Genomic DNA, 23,478 nt, shown 5'->3' on the forward strand with positions numbered 1-23,478 from the left:
GCGCACATTGCGCACATTTGCCTTAAGCAAAAATTATTACAAATTTCCAGCATATTTGAAAAGACAATTCCGTTGTGAAAATACTGCAAAACAACGGAAACTCAAGAAACATACACAAACTGAGCTTAGCTTGGCTTTCTTGAGAGGAAGCGCGTAAAAGCGCCGCCGCCACTACTACGAGATACCAATTCAAAATCCATTAACGGTGCAGAGCTAACTAAGTTAAAGAAGTTACGCCAATTTGCCGACGTGAGAGTCTGCGTACGCTTCCCGGGCAAATATGCATGCTCGCGCTTCGCTGAGCCGATGAACGCTCGCGGCAGCAAAAGCGAAGCGATGCGTAAAATGAAGTGAAGTGTCGAGTTGGAGCGGCGAAAGCCAGTGTGGCAGCCACGAGCTGCACCAACTGACTGCCGGCATAGCACAGCATAACATAGCATAGCACACACACATAACTGTAGCAAAGCCCGGCACAGTTATGTTTTGCCGGTTTGTTGCATGTAAAATAGCTAAAACTCCAGAGATAAATTGCAATTTTCTAGTTGGCAACGCCGCTGCAGCAAACCGACACTAGTTTAAACCACCATAAAGGTGGGAAGTCGGTACGGCGTTATAGTAAACTGAGTAAGCAATGTGTGAAGGCAAGCCTGGGTGCCGCCGGGCACAACAACTCCAGTTAAATATGAAAATTCCCGCTAATTTATATTGCAAGGCGAAAAGTAAAGTTTTTAAAGTCTTATTAGCGCGCTGCTCTGCTCATAAATTGACAGAAGGCGGCTGTTAGTGAGAGAGAAAGAGGCAGAAAAAGAGAAGTAGCGAATGGTGAGAGCGTGAAAAGAAGAAAGTATATTGTTTTCTTACTACTGTAAGAATGCATAAATTATGCGTTGCCTCATTTTCGAAATCATAAAAGAAAACTTTTGAATTTATTTCAATTTATTAATAAGCACAAGTTAGCTGCCATTAATTGCCACAGTTGCAACAATTTACCATTGTTAATAATTCAAAGGCACTACAGCTGGTAGTAGTGATGTTGTGTGGGGTTATAGGGTGTTTAAGGATTAAACAAGTTGAAAAATATTTGACTGAGAAACTTTTGATAGTGTTACGGTAAGTCTACAAAGAATCCAAGTAATAGTTCCGTTATCTCCACTTTAAACCAATTCTGTATCGACATATCAAACTTGAACAATAACCTTCTGCAGATTTTTTACATATCACTCGAGACCTTTTGAAGCATTCATAAACTTGTGAATATGATAAATACCCGCCATTGCACAAACAAGCGGTTCTTGTATAGTAACAGCGACACCGCAAGATGAAAATTCTAAGATGATTCGCCATCTGACGGATAACTTCGACATTGGAGATCAGGCGAAATGTTCATTCCTGACAAAAACTGTCACAGCCACTTTTACTAGAAAAGTCCCAGAAGCTCACTAGATCTCTGTCTATTTACCGTAGGCTAAATGGGACTTGAGGCTATAAGTTCACATTCATTTTTGAGAAATATTGATACTTAGAACAGTGGGCAGTGAATTGATTATTCTCCTATAAGACTAGACCGGTGTAGTAATAATTATAAAATCAAAATTCTATAGAGATACATTTTTGCTCAGTACAGATTTGGATATCTAGGCACATATCCCGTTTGTATTCTGTAACGTATTTCTCTGCTATGAATCTTTGCATATATAGAAAATATATTATAGTTGTTTCCAGTTTTTTTATTCAGTGATCTATACTTTCCTATGTTATCAGTATTTGAATATTCAATTATTAAGTCAATTAAATTTGTTAGGCATAATGGTTAGGGATATAATACAACTCACTCAATTATCGATTATTTTCTCAGTGTATTTCAACTCACATTCTTCTCATTGTTTCTATTTTGCCAGCAGCCACTTTTGCCTTTTTGTAAATAAGCACTTACCTGTAATAGTAGAAAGAAAAAATATATTAATTAGTTTCGTTTTGGAAAATATTGTGCATTTTGTTAATATTTTTGTAAGGTTTAGGTTATACATATAATTTAGAAATTTTAATATTTTAATATTTATTACGAAGTCATCCCATTGAAAATTTATTTTCAAGTACATATCTTTGTGCATCCTAAAGTATTTAACTAATTGAATTAAACTAGTCAATTAGCTGAGACAATTAAGATATCAATTATATTTGATGTTCAAACCTACTCAATTAAGCTCTAATAATTAGTATGTGACATATGTCTGAAAAAGTCTTCTCTTTTGATGCAAAACATTTCTTTAACAAAATAACATAGTGTACGACGAGTTTCAACCATTCACATAACTAATTTTCCTCTCTCTGATATTGAAATTGTATGTAAATTTTTATGACATTTAATTTCACATTAAATACATATTTTTCTAATTTCATTAAACAGATCGAGTTGCCTACGGACATTTATATAATTTACTGTCAATTAAATACTAATTGTACAATTAGTTAATGTTTCATTTCATGGTAATCTGAAAATAATTAGGAGTTAGATTACGTAAATGCTCTAGAATGAAAAATTAAGAACCTATTTGCACTTGATATTACTTATGTAGTATAAAATAATAATATCACTAAAATTAATAATTAATTGCTTGTAAATTAAAATATGTTGGAACTTTTAAGTGAATGTCGTTTCCAAAATATTAACAGAGCATAATAATGAAATGTGATTTCGAGTAATATTTGTGAAAATTAATAATAATAGTAGATTAAGATTTAGTTAATTAAACAAAATTAGTAAGGAAGTATTTGAATATTAAGTTTTAGGGTTCAATTTAAAATGAAATTTACTCAATTGAACTAGATGTTTTAATGTTGCATTGTCTACAACAAAGTCTCCAGTTTCCTGTTTTGGGTACTTTGTACTTAATTGTAAACAATTTAATTTACTAAATGACATAATTAACTGGCTGTCCGAAATGCATCACTTAACTATATATATATATATATTTGGCGTAGGAACCGCTTTAAGCGATTATAGCCGAATCCACCAGAGCGCGCCACTCATTCCTCCTTTTTGCTTTTTGGCGCCAACTGGAAACACCAAGTGAAGCCAGGTCACTTTGCACTTGGTCTTTCCACCGGAGTGGAGGTCGTCCTCTTCCGCGGCTTCCTCCAGCGGGTACTGCATCGAATACTTTCAGAGCTGGAGTGTTTTCTTCCATCCGTACAACATGACCTAGCCAGCGTAGCCGCTGTCTTTTTATTCGCTGAACTATGTCAATGTCGTCGTATAAAAGTCGCATCACTTAACTACTAGATAGATAAATGATATATACAATTTTTAGTCGCATTTTTTTTTTTTGTTTACATAACTAAATATGACTAGTGATTAGGGTTTCAGAGAATTTCAAAGAGCAGACATGAGGCCCAGTAGTAAATTGAGGATAATTGATATGTTATAAATTTATAGAAAAGATCATTTGTTCACACTGAAGTCACACTTTAGGGAGTTAAGCAGACTGTGAGTTAAACTCAATAGTGTTCTAAAAAATATTACATCTTTAACTTAAAAATGTACAGAGTCCCATTTATACCAACATCATTATTCTTCATTTGCATACTCCATTCACCATTTAGCTAGTTCTGCGCTTTAATTTGCGAGCAAATTGACTTCATCTCGCAAAGGCTTAACGCGGTGTCAGCTGCAGCAGCTATTTGTATTTTAAATTTATTTGTAAATTTTCGCAATTAGCGGCAGCCATGAAGAAAGCGCTGGAATTGAAGGAAACTCAGCGCTGTCTGTTCTTTTTTTTCGTGATTTTACTTTAACCAGAAACGCAAATTTATATACAAAAGAATACATAAACTTATATACTACACTGCATAGAAACGTTTGACTCACAACTTCTTCACAGCGCAGCATCCTTCGGGCTCTTTAATTAAATCCCATTTTTATATTTTAATAAAAAGGAAAGAGCATTGGCAGAAAGGATTTTTTTAACTGGTCAAGCTGCGCTAATTGTGTATGTAAATGCATGTAGTACATAAAGTATATAACTACTATTCCTATATTTGCTTGTATATACTTTATATATACCCGCCATTTGCATTTTCCGCCAACTGGTCCAGGGCAATTATATTGTCGGAATGATTTCATTGTGCGTTGCACTCTTTACCGTTTTATTGTTGTTGTTTTTTGTGATTTTTTTGCTATTATTTATTCATTTTACTTGCGGCTTTATTGTTGGCCTATTCTGTAGAGAGTCCTTTATTTCCCAGTTTGCTGCCAATTTATTTTATCGTTGCCTTAATTAATTGGTCATGCTAGGCCGGCTACTGTCGCTGCCACCATCACTTCAATGCAATTAGGAAATTTTATTTTTGTAATTTACATTAACTTTACTGTTGCAACAGCAACGGTATTTCATTGTATGCGCTGATTGTGCGTACGTATATGCTAGTATGTACAGTGGTGGGCATGTTATTGGAGACGACCGTGAATATTTTTTATAAAATAATTTAGCTTAAAATTTCGTTTAAGAAGCTCGCTCAGACTAAACTAAATACTTACAATAATATTTTGGAATTTCTCTTACTAAACTTCAACCTTCGCTGGGCAAAAAATTCAACTTTGAGAGACTTAAAGCGAAGTGGACGCAATGAGAGTCCGAACAAAGGTTCATAGTTGAACAATAGTTTTGGGTTCAAGATTATCTCCTCGGAGCGTTACTACCTTCTTCTGGTCTGTTCTCCGAATATGTATGACAGAATATAGAAAATTGACATAAGGTGTGGAAAAGTGAAAATGGAATATCTTATTAAATTGTTACGACTTTAATACGTTTATTTCGGTAAAACAGAACAGAGTAGAACATATGTTCATATTTATATGGCGGCTGCTGTATATGTATGCTAAACTAGTGATATGTATTCAATAGATTTTAGTTATAAATTAATTATGATTAGTTTTATATTAGTATTATTTTCGCATGCAATAATTTTTTTATGTACCTATTGCTATGACCACCACTGTACATGTATATTATTACATTAAAAAATTAAATTTTTTTGTAACTAGTAAATTAAATAGTCATGTAATTGCGGTTTGCGGAAGCGATACAATTATTTGTGCAGCCACTACTTGCTGTTTGAGTTTGAAATCAGTTCATTTGCTATTTAAATAGATTTTTATGAATATTTATACATTTTTTGTTGAATATTATATTATATGCATATTAAATAATTAGATTGCGCTAGCATTTAAAAACATGTGGAATTGAAATTAAAAAAAATAATCAGTGACATATTCTCAGTTTTTTTAGAATGGTACTCAGGTCAGGCATATATATATACATATGTACATATGTACATCAATGAGATATAGATAAGTGTGTGTGTGCGTACATTTGAAATGTAACGGAGAATTAAATTTTTAACTTTTTCGCTGTCCGAGTAGTTTATAACACACCGACTACCGCTTTGCTACATTCAAATGCGTTTGCTTTACTTATGCATACATTTGTTGGCATTTAGTTCAGTTTGCTGTTGTTGTTGTATGTATCTTAACTTTTGAACTATAAGCAAACGCATTAAAACTTTGAAAACCAGCACAGACATGTGTAATATGCACTAATAGACTGCATTCCGACAATACTTTTCTGAAAAGGATTTTCGGGATCCCGAACAATTTCGGGATGTCAATAAAATGCGTTTCTAAATCATATAGGAAGTCATTAAAAACAATATGAACTTCAAAAAAACTATATGAATGATATATAAGAATCGAGGTTGCACTAATCCGACAATTCTTTTCTGAAACGGGATCCCGAAAATTTTCGGGGCTATTCGGGATTGTAGAAAAATGTTTTTTTAAATTATATAGGAAGTCATCCAACACAATATCAATTATAAAAAAATATATGCATTTTATATAAGAGTCGGGATTGCAGTAATCCCGAAATTTTTTGGTTAGTCGTAAATCCCGAAACGGCTTTAATAAGCTTAGTGTACCCCTAAATACACATACCAAACAAAATATTGTACCTCACTGCACTCTAAACACATCAATTCATTATGTGTACACCGGTGCGTATGATTAACTTTTAATTCCCGCACAGCATTTCAGCGCGCTAAAAAGTGTAGCTTTTCAATTTTGAATGGCAACACGTACGCTTTTGTGCAACATTTCGCCCTTTCTATTTAGACACTTTCTTTGTTTATGGTAAATTGTGTCGAAAGCTTAAGCTAAACGGCACACAGAGCTTTGAGCTTTGTCGTTTTTTTTTTTTTTTTTTTTTTTTTTTGGTTCAACCACCGCTCTCCCTCGCACCATTGAGCGGTCAGTTTAAGTAATTTTTCGGTTGAATAAACAAACGCTGCGCCGTCTCGCGTACGCTTTTCACTTTCGCTAATAAACAAATAAATAAATCATCAAGTGTAAGCTTGTCGGCCGAGTACCCGAGCTGTCTAGACAGATGCGACGCGCACACACACCAACAAACACAAGCGCTCACTAATGAAAAGCGACCAAAAAACACACAATGAGTATAATTAAAAGTGAAGTGTGCGTCAAGTGCATCATCAAATGCGCATTAAACGCTCAAAAGCGCGAGCGTGTGTACTTGAAAAAAGCTTTTGTTTTATTTGCCACATTGCTGTCGCTGTGTTTGTTGTAATTACTTTTCAACTTTGATGGCTGACGGCCTTTTTATTCGCTGCATTTTAGTGGGTTATTAAAGTCACACATTTGTGTGGGAGTGCCGTTATGCTGTGGTGTATTATAGTGGTGGATGGAGGGATTTTGGGTGAAGGAGAAATATTTATCATTGTTTGCAGATGTAGAACCGTCTAATATTTGAATATCTGAAGGCAAGCTATTGCTTATAGTTCTTGAGGTTAAATAAATTATAAAAAAATTAAGGGTTGCCACCAGCAGGAAAATTTAAAGTTAATTCTAAATTTAAATAAAAAAATTGAAAAAAATACATATTTAAAAATAATTCATTCGGAATAAATTTTTATTAGAGTTGCCAGCTTTTGAAGAAAGAAAAATTAGTTGTAGTATTAAAGCATTTACTATTAAAAATGTTATTACCAAGCTACAGACTGACAAAGTTTCGGAACAGGGTTGCCCCTCATTTCGAAAATTAAAATGTGTTAAGAAATCATTGCCATTTAGTAAGCATTACAGAAATTTTGAAAAAAATTGAAACAGGGTTGCCAACTCAAAATATAAAATACGACAAAAATAGAGTTGCCATCTACGTAAATCTATCGCACAAATACAACCAAATTTGTATTTAACAAGAAAATTTTAATTAGAAAGCTTCAGGCTGAAAAAGTTTCGGAACAGAGTTGCCACTTTTTTCTTAAAATGCGGTAAACTAGGGTTGCCATTTATATAAATGAAAAATTTTTAAACTGCAAAAAAATGTAAACAGAGTTACCGCATCTAAATAGAAAATGTGACAAAATAGAGTTGCCATCTATGTAAATCAATCAAACTTCTTTATGACCAACTTGTCGAAAATATTAACTGTACTTTCGAAAAGAGTACTACGAGGCTTCAGTAACTATTCTGGCCTCCTTTGTTCCTTTCATCAACATCGATCATCTACATAGGTGTTCCAAGAAATCATATCGAGAAATTCGCTTGTCAAGAGCACTGGCATAAGTTCATAATATTGAATGGAGACTATGCTCGAAGCAACAAAAAAACTAGACGAACAAATAAATATTTAAAATATTTTTAAATAAGTTTTGAAAAACGAACATTCCCGTTATTTTTTGAAAAAGCCTTTATATGTCCAGAAAGCGATCGAAGTGACTCCTTGCTTCGACTTGAAAGAAAAACTCGGAAAAATTATTGAGAATTATTGGATTCAGTGTTTTTTTAACGTATTATTTTGATTTTAAGGCATTTTTATTCCAAAATACTAAATTTCAGTAAGTTTAATCCAGTCAAAGGTAAATCTACTCTATGGAATACCTATAAACATTTCCATCAATGCCACAACCATTGCTACCAATAAAACATAAAAAAATCAAAACATAGATAGAGAGAAAAATGTCAAAGAACCCCAACGAAAAAGGCGCAAAACGACACATATGACAATCAAATGCGATAACGGCAGCAAATGCCAAGCGTAAATGCAATGCAAAAAGAGACAAGTAAAAATAAATATGCCACAGTTTCGACAACTGCGACATGCCCTTGTCATGTTGACGCGGCGCGCAACACTCCGGCTTTTTCATGTCCGTCTATTGCCAACATTTTTATTGGCCTCGCCAAGCATGCCGCCAGACCAGTGCAATGCCAAATCAAATTGCGATGGCACACACTTAAATATCTACACATACTAGCAGTGGATGGGCTGCGCAAAGCTTCGATGGTCATTTGGACATTATTGATTTGATTGAATGTTTCTGAATATTGAAACATATGCGAGGCATGTCACCGACGTGTGGCACACGTTCAAATATATAAATGTGTCTGTACTCTAGCAAAAATGCATAAAAAGCTTCCACCATGAATGGTTGTGGGTGTGCCAATATAACTGTTTGTACCGCCGCTTTTCCGCCTCTAATGGCTGCAGCGTCCGGTTAGCAATGCACAAGGGAGATGAGGGGATGTTGGTAGGTGGATATGTATGTATGTGTGTGTGTGTGTGTGTGATCACTTTGAAATTAATTATATGCCACTTTTTGCGGTTGTGTTTTTGCCACTGTCGGCCTATCTGCGTTTGCTGTGCTCTTGTTTTGTGTCTGTGGTCCTTTGAAGGGCAATGCTTGCCCACCGCAAGTGGGTGGATATATTTGATTTAGTTGCGGCTTTTTTATTTACTAAGTATTTTTATTATATTTTTAGCAAATGCTGTTTGGAGTGTCCGCATAAGTGCTGCTCTGTTTCAGTGATATTTTATTAAATTTGCATATATTTTGGAGTGCGAGTGTTTGTAATCGCTTTAATTGAAAACGGTAAAAGGAGATTGCATAAATTAAGCGCAGAGCAAAGGTGATTTGGAAAATTTTTTAAATTAAAATGGATAAAAGGGCTAAGTAGAAAAATACATATGTATATTTGGAAAGAATAATAAAAAGATATATGTATAATATAAAAAAATTATAGTATTTCAATTAATTTTTTGCTTGTCAATTTAAAATTATTATCAAAAAAAAGTAAAATTTTTAAATAAGAAAACCTATGAAACGGTTATTTATAGTTAAAAAGCTAAATGCATACAATTTCTATACTTCCGAGCTGGTTTGAAGTAATAAAACCTTCATTAGTTAACTAAATAACGAAACTCATATTATATTTCGAAACTAAAGCACAGTTTTAGGGTCGAAATGGTATAGATAAGGTAAGGGTATGGCTTTTAAAACTCACACTAACATCACTGATCTTGTCTCGAACACACAACACAGGGAATAGTATTTTCTGAGGCCGTGAGGGAGTGAAAATATGATTGTACGGCATCAACCAAATCGAAATCATTTACCTTGAACTTAGCATACTTTTAGGTACCGACGAATTAGTTTAAATTAAGGGGAAGGTTTTAGTTCTAGGCTAAAAGATTCCAAAGTCATTCAAAGTTCAAAAATATACGATTTATTTCGATGTCAATATCTAAGTGGATTAGATAGTTGTAAATGTGAGAAGCATGATTATCATATTATATACTACACATTTCGGAAGAAGCGTCAGTACAAAAACTTATTTATGCTGATACTTTTTCTAAAATTCAAACAACTTAAAATTAAAGAAAGAAATCATTCATGAGTCCTCAATACAGCACTTCTATGAGAATTGTAGAACACAACAGACCTTAGATCTGTCGATTCTGTAACCTAATGAGAATTATAATCTCAAAGATGTCTCACACATCAGAAAAAAAGTTGGAAAGACATTAAGCAATATAGTGCACCGTGATGGGTAACAAATATTATCGGCAGGCTTAATATTATATTCTTCTTATGTCCATTACATTTTCAAAATCCGGAAATACATTTTGAGCAAAGAAGAAGTTATTTTTCCGAAGGAGGAAAGTGGAGAAGATCTTTAAGCTAATCGAGTTAATAATCCAACATACAATTTACAAAATATGAAGTCAGACGTTGCTGTATCCAGAGGACCAATGAAAATAAAACATGGGAGAATGTCCTTTCTTTTGAGAATAATTAATTTCTTTTGATGTGGAATAGATATTTCATTTTCCAATCGGTTTTTTCTTTTACCATAAACTTTTTAGAATAAACCTAGCGAGGAAAGGATGTACTTCTGTGTAGGCTGGTGGCGATAGGTAAAAACCAATGTGTACGAAGTTCACAGGTTGGTGGGACTGGTATACTGGAAACATCTGAAAACACCCAAACACAAGCTTGTTGTTGGTCCTTTTACATTACTATGACTCTACAAATCCATAAGAATGCATGGAAGTATAGTTTTTCACCACAAAAAAACTACATTATTCAAGAATACAAAAATATTTAGATGAACGTATAAGAAATATATTTGAGAATATTTTATTAGTTTTGCAGAGACTATCAGGAATATATGAATTATGAAGCCGAATAATGAAAACAGTAACTTGAAGTCTCTCTGATGTATGTCATTGAATATATTATCAAAGCCTCAAAGTATGCCTCTCTCTAAGCCAGTACAACCACTAAATATACATATTTTCTACATAATCCTGTAATTAAAACAACTTCTGGAAATTCCAACCAAAAATTCTGAAATGCTTTAAAAATATGTTTTTTTTTATGCTCAAACGCACCACAAGCTTCTCTACATTGGATTTTCTAAGCGCCGCAGCATACACACACACCGAGAGAGAGATACGAGTAACTAAAAATATTTTCCACAGTTGATTTGCTTCCTTTTCTCCGAAACTTTTTACCACAACCACATTTTTGCTTAACTTAGAAGGAGACTATTTTTGTTGTTTTTTTGTTGCTATTTCCATGTATATTCTGCTTGTTTTGTCGCTCTTTTGAGCTGGACAATATGGCTGCCTGGCAACGTGCAGAAACCGCACATTTGAAAAAGCAGCAACAAAAAGCCGGATTGCCAAGCAGCTCTACGTGGAACCATGTAATAAATAGAAAGGCAACAACAACAACACCAACAATGCGAGGGCAACTACAACTACAACGATTTGCTTGCATAAATGGCCGGCTTATTTGCATGTTTAACATGACAAAGGATCGTTCGGCCATAACCGTAAATGTAAGCAGCAGTTACAGCAGTGGCTGAGGTAAAGGCAGGAGCTGGGCGAGCGGTAGTGGCGACGGCAATTGCCAAGGTGAGTGCAACTTTCGGCTTCACTTCACCCCTGTGGCTGGCGGCAAGCGCCACTTAATAAATGTTTGTTCAGTGCTCGCTTTTTGGCAAACCGCAAAACTTTACTTGTCTTAGTAGAGAGCGTCACATTTCAGTGGATTTTTAGTTTTAATTTTTTGTATTTTCTTTATTTTTTTTTTGCAAAAAATATATTAGAAATAGTCAATTGAACAAAAAAAAAACATATCCGTTCGAGATATTTTTAAGTAGGGTTGCCACCAGTTTAAAAAAAATTTAATTTAAGAAAATTGTTAGATAAACTATTAAGGTGTAGAACAAGACCTAAAGTAAAAAATATATATATAATATATATATATAAATATAAATGTGTGAGATATATTTGAGTAGGGTTGCCACCAGTTAAAAAAATTTATTCAATAAAATTGGTAACATAAACTGGTTTGTAGAATAAAGCTATACATATAAAAAGGCGTAAAGTAAAAAATATATTCTAGAAGTGTTGCCATCTGCAGAAAAATATTTATTAATTAATTATCTTCAAAATAGCCGAAATGACGCAATATGAAATCGAAAGAAATTTTGGAAGGAATCTAAAATTTTTGAAAGGAGTCTAAAGTTTTTGAAAAGGGGTTGCCACCTGTTGAAAATTTTAAATTCAATAAAATTGATAAAATATCTTGAAATAGCCACAAATTAATTTTTTCATATAGAGTTTTGTTAAGGAAGAGTGTTGCCACCAGTTTAAACATTTATTTATTGAAAAATGTACAGAAAATTTACATATTTGAAATATCGATTGGTATTAATGAGGATATTTGAGGTTTACAGTTTTATAAAAATAGAGAAAAAATTTAGTGGGGTTGCCAGTATTTATTTTTATTTTTGCTTTGAAATTGTCGAAATACCGTAATAAGAAATTGAACACATTTATGCAGAATAAGTAATAAATTTTTTTTAAGAGTTGCCACCTGGTTACAGTTTTTAAATAATTAAAATTGTCAAGAAACAAATTTTTTATTTTTTTTTTTCATGTCTTACCTATCCAATTAGTAAAAACTACTTTAATTGATATCAAAATTTTTGCAAGCAATGCTGTTTTTGAAAGTCTCAACCTAACCAAATGCCAAAAATAGTGTAAGTGTAAAGCAAAATGTCAAGTAGTTGCTAGTCATTTACACGTCACTCAAATTTCTGACTGCTACAAAATACTTCTAAACACCGTGGACAGGTAACTATTTTCGAAAACTGTGCTCAAAAACTTTTTCCTGCCACAAACAACCTTTGAACTTTGCAATTTTTGCTAGCAACTGCACGCTCGGCATTGTGTAAACACCAAAATCAAGGCAACCGAAAACTTTGCGCTAACTGACCAGCTGACAAAGAAAATCAACACAACAACAACAACAAAATCAGAGAACACGTCATTCACTAACTGCAAAACAAATGTGCAACGAACAAAACTAACTTTCAACCCAGTGCAGTGTGTACAGTGCAACGGCTACGAGGCACAGACGAGTCGAGCGCGCTACGAGGCGGAACATGTTGTCTAATGCACACGTCGTCCCCTGCTTAGTCAGCCAAAAAAAATCAACACTGAATTTGTGAGTGCTCAGGCAATGCGCGACGACAGCCAGGCCAGTAGATGACGCTGCTGTTGTGTTGCAATTTTTGCTGACGGTTGTTTACAGTATGTTTTGTTGGCATGTTTGCTGTTTTTAGTAGTGTTGTTGTTGCTGTTGTTTGCTTCTTTCAACTAGCAATGTTTGCTTTCGTTGACTACCTTTTTTCTCGCCAAACTTTGCGGCAAATTGAACAAATAACATAGAGAGCAATGCAGCATAATGCTGGCGGTCAGCCGAGGCACGAGCAACAAAATGCCATTGAACTTGCAACATACTCTGGAGCGAAATAAAAGGCAAAATTAATGAAAAAAAAAAAAACATAATAATCAAGAATACAAAGAAGTTTAGTGGAAAACAACCCAGTGGGCGTTAGAGATCTAAAAATCGTCAAGATTTGAAAATAATTACATTAAGTTTGAAACCGAAAGGCTCTATTCTATAGGCAGCAGTTTGACTTGGAACAATCTAACTAAGAGTAATTTATGAGATTAGCATACCAACATCTAATGATCTATAGACCCCAAAATCTATGAAAGGCTCTAGGTCTTTTTTCGGAAAAGGGAAGATCACTTGAATCTCCAGAGGAACTTAAGGTATTTGCGATAAACACGAATATTCTCAAGATGAATGGACCCACAAAATAACAGTGTTCTTAACTGGATTCATAACGAACTGTACTCCCAAGTATCTAAAGAGTTTTCTGCAAAATCCATAGATCCACAGTCGGATCTGTATCAATTAGTGAAAGAAGATACCAGGTTTGATGGAAATAATACATATATTGGATTAGAACAAATACTAAAGAAAAATGAATACCATTCCCATGGCAGATGGATTCAGGGACCCGGGTTTCGAAATATTTACTTCTGATAAAATATTAAAAATGGCTAAAAACCCAGTATCTTATGGGTTAGACCTTAAAAAAATATTTTCACTTAATTTTTAATCATCTATAGATTGATATTCGATTTAGAAAAATAGTGGTACTCATTTTCTAACCTGCTTACGAGATACAGTTTCATCTAGTACTAGGTTAGGTTAGGTTAAGTGGTTGTCTATCGACGCACATATGCCTTTAGGGGGCCCATTGTGACACCACCTACATCTAGTACTCAGTTTAAACAATTTCCTTTGCTGGGTTACATGTTCATTTGCAAATAAGTACGTGTGAGTCGACTATTGTTGACGCCTTCGTTCGTCGCTGCGGCCGTTGTTGCCACTATTTAAAGTTACAACTAAGCTTGCTGTGCTGTTTGCCTTTCCGGCGCTGTATTTATTTAGGCATACAAACATACAAACTTTTGTTCTATGCAATTTTTTATTTGAAGTGTGGTAAGTTCTATGTATATGTGTATGGAGCTCGCTTTCAATGTGAAGTTGAAGTTTTGAAGTTGCACAAAATTCACTGCCATCAAACGCCCCTGGCACTTGATGCGGCCGTCAAAGTACCCAGTAGGAAAATAAAGTCCTTGAAAATAAAGTGTGTGGTGAATTTAGGTACAGTGTGGTGAAATGGAGAGGATCGTTGTTTTCAGCTAAATTAAGTATTTTATTTTTATTATTTAATATAAAATAATTATCACAACGCTCAGTGAGGATGAGTTATAATTTGTTTATATGGTGTCTACCATCGATTTCCTAACGAGTGTGTAAACGAATATGTGATATACACTTCGTAAGTGTCCGGCAACTCATTTAATTGAGCTTGCATACTTTGCTAAGCTATTTGGCGCAACGCTAACTGCAATTTTTAGAAAAAAAGTTTAAATTCAAACCCAATAGAATATAGTATAGAACATTCACCGACCCTTTGCAACAACCGAGAAACCCAACACATGTCTAACTCTTCGCTTAGCGGTAGAAGGGGCAACTGCCACTCTAATAACGAGACCACGTATATTTACATATGCACTTTTCTATGCTTATGTGCATATCTAAGCACTTACGGCCAATGTTAAGGCTGTCTAACGTAGCTTGTCTTGCAACTGTCTACCACCGCAATTCCCTGGCGTACAATCAGTCATTCCGAAGTTATTGTAGCTAAAATTTGCTGAGCAGCACTGCAACATGCAACAGTGAGGCGAGCGGTAGGGTGTCTTTGCAGCAATAGCAATATTCCAAGTGTAACCACAACCGCAACCGTTACAGCAGCTATTATAAAACCATTATAATAAAAACTGCTGGGAAAGTAATGTGGTAAGCAATACGAGAAACTTAAAGTATATATGGTGGTATATAGAATTTTAATGGCACTCTGATTCTTATACAAAAATAATTGAACAGGTTTGCTGGCTAATAGCCTTTTCACATAGGAGCTAATTGATCTATTAACCGGCCTCTGCTCGATTTATACGTTGATTTAGATCGATTTACCATACAAAATAAAAACCAAATTTTACTTAATTAGTTTTTCATTGAATTTTAATCGACTTGAAAATAAAATGCAATTCTGTGACAAAGGCAGCTGATGAAACTTACCAACTTCTTATGAAAAGTAAAAACAAAAATCTGTAACAGATGATCGATTATCGAGTAGCTAGCAGTGTGAAGGGCAAAACCTGGTTTCTCAATCAAAATTTTAAATGATCAATTAATTTGGCTGTGTGAAAAGGCTGTAAGGGTTAAAAATAAACGTAAATATTGCTTTTCTTGGAATTAAAAAAGAAAAGCAAAATTTCCCGCAAATGTCGAGAATTCGGCTCAAAAAGTGACATTTTCAGTTGAGAATAAGTTTGTGATGCAAACAGATTTCTACAAATATTTTGTTGGGTTAATGTTGACACAAATGTCAAGATCGATATAAAACGATTTAATCGACCAGTGCTTGACCCTAGAGATATCTATTGGAAAACGGCGGAAGCAAAGTTGTAGACCTATATGCCAAAGTCTAAAGTTAAAAAAGTGTATATAATTCGAAATCTAAGGCTAAGTCCATGTATAAGTCTAAGTCTAAGTTTCAGTTTAAGTATATATATAAATCTAAATCTAAGTCTAAATAAATACGAATAGAAATATTAGTGGATTTATAGGCTCAACTCAGTCAACTCTAAGTTTTAAAAAATCTAAAATTTTAGTTATGAGTAGAAAAAAGTTTTTGCATAAGCCTAAGTATCATTTGTAACACTCATTATAATAATAGGTAATAGCAAAAACAAAAGAGATTACATGTCTTTTTAGGGAATCTTTAATTGCTGCTTATTTAATTTATCTACCCATGTGTACCGTATGTATATATTTTATACCCAGAAGAACTACATATGTATACTCATGCCACTCAGCCTGTTACTTTCACTCCCTACTAGTGTATTTTCATTGTATTAAACTTTCTAGCCATTGCCGAAGGGCTTTGAATTGGCTCATAGCATTGGTAATTAGTAAAAGTTTTTTCCTTTTCCTTTCCGTTGAAATAACAGTCGACAGGCAACAATTACTCTGTGCAGCTTTATATTACGCCATACACTTTACATCCGTTTTAAGCCCTTACTTCTGTGAATGTTCGTACATTTGACTCCGTTTATATTTATTTAAGGCTTTATTTTAGTCGTGAAGTAAAATAACGGTGATGAATTGGGGTTAGAAATTAAGGTCTCAATACTCAAAATAAGTTATAAGCTCTGTTTTAGGTCTATTTTACCATGCTAAAAGTATTTCTACCGCTTATATTTATATCTTAGAGAATTTGTAAGTAAATTTAATGAGTTCTGAAAAAAATAATCCACTAAAGTGGATGAATCATCTGAGTTTATTTTCATAATTAAACCAGAAATCTCACTTTCTTACAAAAACCAAAAAACTTTACTCTACAAATATTTTCATTTCGCCACAAATGCTTTCCCTGAACACTGCCTGAATGTTCCATGAAAGCCCTATTGTACTATTCATATACTTAATTATTCCTAATTCGCAAGCAATTAAAAATGAATCTGGCAAAGCACAAAATCCGGGCGCTTCACATGCCATTTATTAAGCAAGACAAACCTACTAAAAACAAATATAATGAACACAGAATGTAGTGAAAACAAAGCAAGAGCTTTCGCATTGTTGAAAGCTACAACAAAGGAGTGCAAAAAAGTGTGGGCAGTCAGATGTAGGGGCTTACTTAAAGGGTTAGAGAGCATGCGTTAGACAACAACTGGTTAGGCAACCCTGTGCGAAGGCTTTGTTATCTATTAGTTTTCTGTAAAAAAAGAGCTTTGAAAAGAAGATGAAAGCTCAAGGTCTTAGATAGTTCCCTATGTGACCAAAAACTATCATTTCGTTTTTTTTTTTTCAGCAAATCTATGAAATAACTCGCTAACTAACTAAAAAGCTCCGCATTTAAGATATTGTGAAAGCTCCTATATATAGCTGATATGTGGAAGTTTCTTTCACGGATATAAACAGTGACGAAGCGATTTCAAATAATATAACTCTTTTAAGCAATATAATATATAACAATGGGAAAAAGTATTGGATTTTAAGGGTAAAAGCTTTTCTAAAGCTCATTATGAATATTCGAAAATTGAGCTCGTAGAGAAGTTTCGTGGTTCAAAGCTGTTGGGAACTATTTTTCAGTGAAATAATCATTAAAAATTTTAACAAAAATCGAAACCCAAATATATATAAGCGCTTTGGGTCGTAATATTTAAAAATTAAGCTCTTCTCATTTGTCGACCCCAACAATTCGCTCTTAAACGCATAAAGCAAATTAAAACACAGAAAAAATATAAGAAGAAACACAAAATAATAACAAATAAAAGCAATGAAAATGCGAAACTTCATTTGGTAAACTCAAGCACTACTGTTGGCTTTAGACTTACAAGGGTTTACGGTCGCTGCCAACAAGCTTTGCCCATAAACGGGATTGCGAAACAAATGAGGAAGCAAACGAAAAAAAAAAAGAAATCAACATGAAAAACAACTGAAAATGCAAAGTAGCAACAGGAAGAGTGGAGCATTGAGAGAATTTCAGAGTGCTGCCTGGAGTAACGGTATGCACAAAAGGCAAAAACAAAATAAATTCCAGAGTGCATAAAGCAGGACATTGCTTTGAAGTGACCAGCACCAGCGCAGGTCATCCGCTCTACTTGTGAAACAAAAACAAAAATAAGGAAGAGGAGAGCAGGAACTTCAAAGTGCAGTGCCTGCTCCTATTTATTAAGCATTGGCTTTTGCTATGCAAACAGTGCCCCAGCACTTGTTACTTGGTATGTTTTTTTTTTTTTTGGCAGGAACTCTAGCATAATGGGTAACGGTGGTTGGTTATACACCGAAAAAAGTAGGAGTATGTAGATAACGCTGTCGTCATAATTATATTAACGTTTCTTTTGTTCATCCGAAGAGTATGCAAACATGGCTGCACTGCTGTGCTTAAAAAGCTAAGTGAAGGATAAGGAAAGAAAATGAAAGCAGCAAAAAAGGATTCATAAATAATACAAGAAACAAAAGGTATGTAAAATACAAAATTTTTGAAGTGAAAGAACTTCAGATTGTAGAGAGTGTATAAATGGAAGGAAGTAGGAAAAGGATTGATTTAAAACAGGGTGTCACAAAAAAAACTACAAATGGATTTTATTTATAATTAATTTTTCCAAATTCGAAAGATTTTTTTAACAAATTTAATAGGATAACATCGATTAATTGTGGAAGGGTGTTATCCATAAATTTATCCCTGAATTTAAATCCCATTATAAATTAGAAATTTTACTACATAAATATCTGTTATCGAAAACGGTGAATCGACTAAAATCGATACAAAAATATCGATTAAAATCGTTCATATCAATAATTGAAAAATTGTATCTAGAAGATTTAACATATTTGTTTTAGAAAAATAAAATCAAATAAAATCGATACAAAAATATCGATTAAAATCGTTCAAGTCGAAAAATGCAATGCATTGACTAGAAAAAATATCTGTTATCGAAATGTGTGTATCGAAGAATATTGATGAAAAAAAATCAGTTAATTCAAATCGTAGAAGAAAGCCGAATTCAATATAGGGCCCATATCTTCGGATATATCGATAAATTAATTAGCTTTTAATTATTCGAAAGCCCTAATAAATCTTAATTAAATTATTGACTACTTTAATTTTCTGTTATTAGAAAACTTTAATTTATTCGCTCAAAAAATACCGATAAATTTAAATATATGTCAAATAATGATGACCATATTAATAATTTGTTATCGAAAAATGTGATTCAATTAATATCGATACAGATATTGATATTTGTTATCGATAAATCTCGAATATTCAATACAAAAATGTCGAATAATTTAGATCATACCACAATTGACCATATTCTGTTATCGAAAAAATACAAATGTAGAGTGAAAAATTTATTCCGAAAATATTTCAAAAATTTTGTAAGGTATAATTATGGGGTTACCATATTCGAAAACCATCTCTAGTATGCAGAAGTCAAGTGTCAAATAGATAATTTCTGAAAATATTCAAGATAATTAATGAGCTGTTCTTCGCATATAAACTGAATTGTGAATAATAATTCAATATTATTGCACTTTCCAGCGCATTCAAAATTAAAAATGGACAACGAAAATTACCGTCAATTAAAATAAAAAGTAATATCATGTAATTGCATGCGAACTGTATCACATTTTTACATTTTCACGCAATGCAATTATCCGCATATAATACTTATACTTAACGCAGTGCAACTGTAGTGTGTGTTAGTGCGAGGGCAGTTGTAATTTTCATATTAAAGATGGCGTTTTAATGCCTAATAAATATTAATTGCAAAAATAAATACACGCAAATGCATATCATACAAGTCTGAATGTGTAAGTGTGTGTGAAAAGCGCATTACTAGCGGCAAATAGATTGCGTTGACTTTAAATTAACCGGAGTGCCATAAAAGTCAACACATATCTACGCAATCACATTTATGCATATTTAAGTGAGTAGTCGAAAACCATTTTCATTTCGCTTGTCCATGAAAACATGAAAGTCAACCAAAGTCAGCTGAGAGCAGACAGCCGTCTCCATTGGCGGAAATCTCGGTGCGAAACAAAAACCACAGGCGCATGTAGAGGGATATAGCAGTAATGATGGGAGGAGAGGAAGTGAAATGTGTGTGGAGTGTTGGCATGACATTGTGTGACAAGTAATGATTGTATGACGCGTGCTAAGGCCGATGTAAACGCATAGAGGTAGAGAGCAACACTTTTAGATATGATTTATATTTCTATTTTTTTTTTTAAGAAAATAATTTTAAATTTTTTAAATGAAATTTTATGATATTTCTATAAAAACAAAGCTTTTTTATAATATCCGAACAGCCTTTGCATTTCGAACCCAGCCACGGCAGCTTGACAGTAACGCGCAAACACACATTCAGCTCCAACACTGTCTGGCCGACCACAATGTATCGTCATAATAATTTCGCTTTTAATTACATTTCATATGCCAAAATGCAAACATAAACACCACCACACACCACACACACACACTTAAACATAACATTTACAGTTATGTAGTCGCGCGCTTATGTGAATTTGGCAAATATGCGCAGGCACGAGCTGACACTGTCATTGTACATTTAGTTATTCGTATAACAAGTTTCTAACCACACATACATGTATAGATGTATTATGTATATGTGCTTGTAATTACATGTATTTATATGTAAGTAATTATATGTCACCGCTGTGTGCGACGGCACTTGAGCATACACACTTTCACATAAAGCGGCGACAAGTGGAACTCGAGCACCTTTTCAAAGTGGCAGTGTTTTTCAGATTTGCAGTCGAATGGACTGTACACAGGTGAAAGAGAAATGGAATAAGAGCAAGCCGCATGACTCTGTTGTATATGTATATGCTTACATATATAAAAGCGCTTACAAGACAGACAAGTAGACAGCTGGCGTATCGCTTGCATGCCAAGTTGACAGCGCTGAAGGTTAAGATGGTATTCATTTTACAAACAAATATATTTAAATATACATTACATACCTATGAAGACATACATATGTATATTTGTTTATATCCTTGTATATATTTTTTCCTTAATTAAGGAGACAGAGCAAAGTTAAAAATATGTGCGCTAGAAAGTCAAAGTGTGGAAAATTACCAAGAGGATATTTAAATTCTGCTTTGTGGGGAAACAATTTTTAAATGATTGGTGAAGAAATTGCTGGAAACATTTTTAAATAGATTTAATGTAAAATAAGAAATTTTATTAAAAACAAGTAAGGAAAGGCTAAATTCGGTTGCAAACGAACATTTTAGACTTTCGCAATTTATTGAAGAAATTTTATTAAGATAACACACATATTTACCCATGAATTCGGCATAAAGTTTAATAGTACAACGAAAATCGTCATATATAGTATAATTCCTGAACCGATAATTTTCACCAGCAAGGTATACTTATCCAAGACTACACACCCACTTAATTTTGCTAAGATATCTCACATATTGACCGATATATGCGGAATAAAGCCCACCGTATTTTTGAAAAAAAAAAAAACTTTAATTAGGTATATGGGAGCTAGGAGATGTTATGATCCGATTTTAACAATTTTTGGTACAAAGACACACTATCATTGGGAATCAGGGAAATATTACAAACCGATTTTCATTGTAATTGGTAGAGTAGTTTCGGAGATATGGTTTTTGACTCATAAGTGGGCGGAACCACGCCCATTTAAAATGTTGCACCATTTTGAGTGCAGCTCTACTGTACCTTCTTTATAATGAAATTTAAGGTTTCTGTTGGTTTTATTTACAGAATTTTTGGACAATATAAGGAAATGCCTGTAAAACACGACTACTGAAAGTTTCGTTGATATAACTTTAGTGGTTTACGAGATATATACAAGAACCTTTGTAGGGGGCAGGGTCACGCCCACTTGTCCAAAAAAATTACATCCAAATATGCCCCTTTCTAGAACTATCCTTTGTACCAAATTTCTTTCATAGCTTAATTTATGGCTTAGTTATAGCTCTTTATGTGTTTTCAGTTATCGCCATTTTGTGGGCGTGGACCGATTCCGCCAATCTTCGAACTTAACCTTCTTATGGTGTCAAGAAACGCGTGTTCCAAGTTTCATTAAGATATCTCAATTTTTACTCAAGTTACAGCTTGCACGGACGGACAGACGGACAGACGGACGGACGTCCTGATCATCCTATATCTAACTCGTTTAGTTTTAGGACTTACAAACAACCGTTATATGAACAAAACTATTATACTCTCTTTAGCTACTTTGTTGCGAGAGTATAAAATTGTTTTAAATTTGTAGCTATAAGGGTTAAATGTTGTTCCTATAAAGGAACCGGTATATTAAAAGCTCGAATATTTCAACTTAACTAACTATTTTATATGAAAATCACTAATGGGACGTAAAATATTTCCCAAAACTATTTAAGGTGTTTCGTAAATAATTAACCCTTAAAAGTGCACTTAAATAATAAAATACTAAAAAATATATTTTTGGAATTAAAAAATATAAGTTAAAAACAGTCCTAAGACATTCGTAAAACTTGATAAAAAATTATTAATTTGTATATATTACTTAAACAGTCAGCGCATTCGCGTCTTGGCTCCCACGTCACTGTTGACAGTCATAACTTTGAAGTTGTAGATAATTTCGTCTACCTGGGAACCAGCATTAACAGCAGGTGCTACTATGGACTAAGTAGGCAATTTAAAAGTAAAGTCCTCTCTCGACGAACAAAAACCAAACTCTACAAGTCTCTCATCATTCCCGTCCTACTTTACGGTGCAGAAGCGTGGACGATGTCAACAACCGATGAGACGGCACTAGGAGTTTTCGAGAGAAAGGTTTTGCGGAAGATTTATGGTCCCTTAAACATTGGCATCGGCGAATACCGCAAAAGATGGAACGATGTTATTCGACGACATAGACATAGTCCAGCGAATAAAAAGACAGCGGCTACGCTGGCTAGGTATGTTGTTCGAATGGATGAAAGTGCTCCAGCTCTGAAAGTATTCGATGCAGTACCCGCTGGTGGAAGCCGTGGAAGAGGGAGACCTCCACTCTGATGGAAGGACCAGTTGGAGAGGGACCTGGCTTCGCTTGGTATAACCAATTGGCGCCAAACTACCAGATGGAGGGATACGTGGCGCGCTGTTGTGGCTATAACCGCGTAAGCGGTGTCTACGCCAGTCAAGAAGAAGAAAAAAAACATTTACTTTTTAAAAAACATTATCTTTAAAAATGTGATCCAAACGTCTGGAATTTGTATAAAGCTAAGGAGTATTACTAAAGTGATCAAACAACTATTAGAATTATTTAAATTGAAAAATACTTATACGAGAGGGCTCCAAACATATTTAAATATTAACAGCAATAACCTTGTATCAATATCAGTTGAATTTAAGAACTATTAAAGGCGACCAATATGCACTCACAATGGCCACCACATTGGCGAGACTAATTGGCGCCAAACAGATGGATACCGTTAATAACTTACATTATCACCAAACAACAAAAGACACAGCTCTCACATACAAACAAAACAAAGAGTAGCAACCGCTGCTGAGCGAGCGTACACAAAGTTCTTGCAACTGCAACAGAAAGCCAGTGAAACGAACGAGGCCACCAGGTGGTATGA

At 34.0% G+C, this 23,478-nt stretch overlaps 1 protein-coding gene across 2 annotated transcripts in view; it reads right to left on the reverse strand.

The window, feature by feature from the left end:
* LOC105218300 (neurobeachin) overlaps window positions 1-23,478 on the reverse strand; it is a 297,208-nt gene that overhangs the window by 87,405 nt on the left and 186,325 nt on the right. The window contains exon 3 of one of the 2 annotated variants that reach the window (XM_054231148.1): window positions 1,702-1,933. The exons of the other annotated variant lie outside the window; for it this stretch is intronic. Within the exon in view, the coding sequence (XP_054087123.1) occupies window positions 1,862-1,933 (72 nt within the window). The 3' untranslated portion in view covers window positions 1,702-1,861. Of the gene's footprint in view, window positions 1-1,701; window positions 1,934-23,478 lie in introns of those variants that run through there. 2 annotated transcript variants of the gene reach the window in all.

The sequence above is a fragment of the Zeugodacus cucurbitae genome, chromosome 5 (genome assembly GCF_028554725.1).
Source record: "Zeugodacus cucurbitae isolate PBARC_wt_2022May chromosome 5, idZeuCucr1.2, whole genome shotgun sequence".
NCBI classification, from domain to species: domain Eukaryota; kingdom Metazoa; phylum Arthropoda; class Insecta; order Diptera; family Tephritidae; genus Zeugodacus; species Zeugodacus cucurbitae.